At 44.2% G+C, this 5,635-nt stretch overlaps 1 protein-coding gene across 1 annotated transcript; it reads left to right on the top strand.

The window, feature by feature from the left end:
- The first annotated feature begins 4,568 nt into the window (after positions 1–4,568).
- Positions 4,569–5,399, top strand: LOC108366385 (proline-rich receptor-like protein kinase PERK2). Its single transcript, XM_017620788.1, has one exon. It carries the CDS (start codon positions 4,569–4,571, stop codon positions 5,397–5,399), a length of 831 nt encoding a protein of 276 aa, XP_017476277.1.
- Positions 5,400–5,635: the final 236 nt, after the last annotated feature.

The raw sequence follows: 5,635 nt of genomic DNA, 5'->3' as shown, positions 1-5,635 counted from the left end.
GCACTTAACGCCATAAACACTCAGATAACTCGTGGCCTTAACCGAAACCGTCCCTGTGAGAGAACGATTCTAGTAGCGTTGGACTTGTCAAAGGCGTTTGACACTGTTTGCCATTCCACGCTACTAGAAGATATAGAGCGACGAAAATGCTCCCAATCAAGGAGCATAACATAATGGTCTGCAAGTAGTTTCTGGTTAGGAGCCACAGATGTGGCCACCCAAACAGACAGATGCTTGCAGAGCAGCCCTCGCCTAGGCACGTCAGGAGGCATCTATATGGACTGACGGACGAAGTCCAGAGGGTCATTAAGCAGCCTCTGGACCCGTCAGCATACCGACAGGCCCTGAAATGCATTCACAGGGACTCAGTCTCGAGTTATGTAGACTCTAGACCTGTGAATGCCGTTCTAGGCACTTAACCACCGGAAATTGACGTGACGGAGCTTCATCTGCCTCGGGAGACAAGAACCACAATAGCCCAATTTCGCTCTGGCTACTGCAGCAGATTAAACTCATACCTGAGCAGACTAAACGCAGATGTGCCAAATTAGTGTCCGGCATGCGGAGAGACCCCTCACGACTCGAAACATCTCTTCGCATGCCCGGAAAACCCGACAATACTAACGGCTTTGTCCCTGTAAACCGACCCAGTGGAGGCTGCACGCTTCTTAGGGCTGCCGTTAGTGGAACTTGACGACAACGACTGAGATATCAACTGATCTGGGCGGGGTTGTTGTAGACGCTACAACAACAACAACAGCAACAATTTCATATTTTTATTCTCAATTTTATATGATTTTAAAATGCTGGCAAATGTCAGAAAAAATCATGGCCGACGAAGTGAGAGAATGAATTTACCTTGCAATCTTTTTATCATGGCTCAGTTTGTTTACTGGCGCGGCCATTGCCCATACATACAAAAATACATACTAGTTGCGTTCCAGCAGTAGTACGACTAGCAGGTTGTGCAGGATTTACAGGAACAGCTGTTTTCGCCATTAATAAACCTTATGTAAGGTGTCGTGCGGGAACAGCTCCTGTAAAATCTTGCAAATCGTACCGCTGCTGGAACGCAGCTACTATTTCGGTGCTCTAATGGAAAATAAACAAATTTGTAACGGTGTTCCACATCATTAAACAATAAAATTAATAATATATAAAATAGATAAACGTTCAAAGAGCTTAATGTGTGTGTTCTGCACACTTGTATTTGTTTGAAATGGCTTGTTACCGTACATTTTGTTAGGTAAAATTTTCAACTTTAACAACAAATTACTCGTAAACTGAGTTTCCTCGCCCTCCGGTTTTCAGTTTTGTGATGTGTACTGTACTGTCGTAATCGTGGTGCCCTCTCGCGGTAACCCAAAAAAGTTATTGGGCCCTGTCACACGGTCAATAATTATCACGATATTTGGATCGCGATCTATATTGATGGATTGATGGATGGCGCACGAATGCTACATGTTCAATATTTATCGCGTCAGTATTTGTATAATTTTTGTGCTGCACGCTTATTAAGGCGCAAGAAAACGTTTTTATTTTGTACGAATAATTTACGGATAATCCTTTACAATTTTTTTTTTCACTTTCACTTTCAATTTGCTTTGAAGGGTTTTAAGCACCGAGAACGAAGGCAATGCTGCACTTAGGACAGCGACTGGATGCCTTCTGATGTCGCCAGAATACCACCTGCACGACGAGGCGAAAATGCTCCCCGTTAAGGAGCATAACACAATGCTCTGCAAGCAGTTTCTGGTTGGAAACCACAGAGGTGGTCATCCAAATAGACAACTGCTTGCATATGAGCCCTCGCCCATGCACGTCAGGAGGCATCTCTACGAACTGACGGACGAAGTCCAGAGGTTCATTAAGCAGTCTCTGAACCCGTAAGCATATCGACAGGGCCTGAACGGAATTCACAGGGAGTCAGTCTCGAGTTATGTAGACTCCAGACCTCTGAATGCCGTTCTAGACCCACAACCACCGGAAATTAACGAAACGGAGCTTCATCTGCCTCGGGAGACAAGAACCACAATATCCCATCTTCGCTATGGCTACTGCAGCAGGTTAAACTCATACCTGAGCAGACTAAACGCAGATGTGCCAAATTAGTGTCCGGCATGTGGAGAGACCCTCATGACTCGAAACATCTTTTCGTATTCTACGCACACGTCAACCCTAACGCCTTAGTCCATGTGGACCAACCCTATTGAAGCTGCACGCTTCTTAGGGCTGCCGTTAGTGGAACTTGACGACAACGACTGAGATATTAGCCGATGTGGGTGGGTTTGTTGAAGCCGCTACAACAACAACAAAGGCAATGCGAATACGTTTTCTATGTTCGCATTATGAGAGTACAATTGAAAATGCTACACGTTCAATATTTATTGACGGTTTTGCGATCCGCGATCCCTATTTCCAACTTTTTATAAATTTTGCGATATTGATCGCGATCCATCAATATTGCGTGCTACAACTACTATGTATATGCTTAGGCGAATTGAGATATGAATTCGCCGCCCTGTTCTCTACTGCTAATGAGTAGTAGAGAATGACGTATATTCTCTACTAATAGAGAAATAATCGGTAGAGAAAAGTTACAGAAACGAGCTACTGGGTTGAAATTGGCTGCATACACACCATTTCATGCATTGAATTATACACGAATGTTAACCACGAATTCGGCATAATTTCATAAAATCGTGAAGTGCAAGTCCGGCAACGCCACGTTCCACAAACAGCTGTTTACTGGGGTTATGATGTTTTTACGCATTATTTACGCCCAAACAAAAACGGTTGAAATTTTATTATATCTAATTTTATTTATGTGATCATAAAAACTATTTTAAACAAACTTAGGAATTAAAATTAACGAAAAAAGCTTAAAAGTTGTACTTTTTTAGTACAGCGGCACTTACGCGTGCTAATTTTTAAAACATTAATTGACGAGGCATAAGGTTTTTTTGCATCCTGTACATTGCCATATTATAACCTCATGATACAAAACACAGTTTAGCTGCTTGAAAAACTTGCCTGGGTTATGTCCGTTATGCCTTGGGTTTGGATATGCTACGATAGAACCGGATGGGTGGCTTTTTTGCGAACAATGTGTCTTCTAACAGCTAATTGGTCGAAAAAAATCTTCGCTCGACAAAACATGTCGACTCCACCGCTTAGATATACTCATATCAAGCATGTACGTGGAGATTAATAACTCACCACCATTTCTTGCTACGAATATAAACACCTCAAATGTTTGATAACAGCGATTTGACAACTCTATATCCAAGATGATCCTATGAGCTTCCAATGATTTTTCAACAATATATATCAGACTTAGTAATAACCTTCAGAACTTGCTATCACCCAGTTTTAGTAGCAAAATGTAATCGAAATGTCGTAAGAAATAAATATATATACAATAATAATAATAATAGATTGGCGCTTACACATATGCTAGTGTTTGGACGAGCTTCTCCTCCGATTTGTGGCGTGCGGCTTGATGTCACACAAAGAGTTTTACGCTGACTCCGAACAGCGATTGTATTTTTATGAGAAGCTGGTTTTCATAGCAGAAATACACTCGGAAGTTTGCCATTGCCTGCCGAGGGGCGACCACTGTTAAGGAAACCCCTTCTTCTAAATTTTTTGCGATGTTGCTTTGATCAAAACTTAAACCCAGGCTCTGCGGATTGGAAGCGCGCACTGCTTACCGCTACACCACAGCGGCGGTACCAGTACATATATATACAGTTCTAGAAAATTACTTCAGAAACTACCTGACGCTTTTGACAAAAACTCTGAATCATCATGTCACACAGAGGCCAGATCTTGAACATTTTATCTTTATACGTAATTGCAAGACCATTTTCAACTACAAGAAAGGTTCTCTTTTCCACTAACTTCCTTTTTTCTCTTACAATAAAGTATTACTAACATAAATCTCCACAAATAATTCCGTATCGTTCCTCAAATACCTCTTGTTATGAAACAGGGCCCTTTCATTATTCGTGCAACTTTGTTTGCAATATAGCACATGGTAACCCCGTAGTTTCTCCTTGGCTTGGATTGACGATTGACAGCACTGATTCCAAACAAAAAAGATATTCAACCCAAGCAGCAGTGGAAACTGCGGTAAGTTTTTTCCATTTTATAAATTGCTTTATTAATGCATTACTTTATTCATATCTTTAGAAATAAACAAGAGACAACATTGTACGTTCTATTTCTTTCATTTCTGCGAGGGCCAGCAACATTTTTATTTCGCAGCTTCGCTTGCAGCTAAGTCCTGCGAAAATATGATTCACCAAACACCTCGCCGTATCCTCCGTTTCCAGCCAGGAGCAGGCAGCCAGCCTGAGGATGCTCCGAGATGTCTGGCAATCACATCGCCGCCTAACACGGATTCTCTAGACACCGGAGTTCTAGATCACTAGACTACGACCACTTTCACTTTGTCGTCCAGTGCCAATTCGTCAACCGCCGTCGACACTTTGCCGTCGAACACTTATTTGCCTGCTACTATTGATACTATATCGTCAGTTACTCATACAACAGCGGCTCATGACATGCCGCTTACTACTACTACGCCTGTATTACTGCCTGATACGTCCCCCATTACTTATATGCCACTTGTGACCGGCATTACGTCGTCTGACATGTCACCTGCGCCGCCTGACATGTCACTGGCCACTGGTGCATCGGACAATATGTACACCAGATCCATAACGACCGATTATTCGCCTTTTATGTGCACGTCAGCCAATACGTGCATTCCACCGCCCTATAGTCACACGTCTCCAGTACTGCCTGCGCCAATGCCCGTCGCTTATAAGCCAGCCGCGCCGAGCATTATGGCACTTTATGGTTATGCTCCTGCAACATCCGCCCCATTCAATACCCATGCGCTAATAGAGGCAACCTACATATCAGCCAGCACAAACTTTCCGCCGCGCGATAGTCACACGCCTGCAGTACCACCTGGCCCGCCGGCTACAATGTATATGCCAGTTCCACCTAGTGCTGCGATGTCTTATGGTCAGGGTGCAGCCGCCATGTTCGTACCCTCAAATACTCACGCTCCAATGGACCCGCCTGTCATGTCTTGTAGTTATATTCCAGCAGTACCGCCTGGTCCTCCGCGCTATGTGTATATGCCAGCCGCGTCTTGCAATACAGCACTTTATGGTCATGATCCAGCTGCTACCTTTGTATCTTCCAATACTCACACGCAAATATTTTCGCCAGTTGCACCATCTAGAACAGTAATGCCGTCAGGTCCGCCACCTACTGCCTATATCACGGATGTGTCCGGCGGTTCGCCAGCCATAAAGCCCTATCCGCCGTCCAGTATACCGGCACCAACGGCAGTACCCGCTGTACCGCCAATAACTTGTTAGCCGCCAGTTACGGATGCTTATAAGCCAGTTACTTCCAGTACCCTGCTGCCATTGTCTTATGGGCCTACAGCATCGAGCGCTATTCCTTACAGTGCGCATATGCCATCGCAAGTCGTCGCCTCGCTATCTCCCGCATACGCGCCAGCGATCGCCACATACAACTACTCTGTATCCGCTCTACCACAACGGATTACCGAGCTGCAACAACAACTGGCAGGAGTTGTAGGGCGACGTCA

The sequence above is a fragment of the Rhagoletis zephyria genome, unplaced genomic scaffold (assembly GCF_001687245.7).
Source record: "Rhagoletis zephyria isolate East Lansing unplaced genomic scaffold, Rhagoletis_zephyria_1.1 Rzeph_scaffold_02252, whole genome shotgun sequence".
NCBI classification, from domain to species: Eukaryota; Metazoa; Arthropoda; class Insecta; order Diptera; family Tephritidae; genus Rhagoletis; species Rhagoletis zephyria.
The sequence above is the reverse complement of the archived record's forward strand: the minus strand, read 5'-3'. Positions and strand labels throughout refer to the sequence as shown.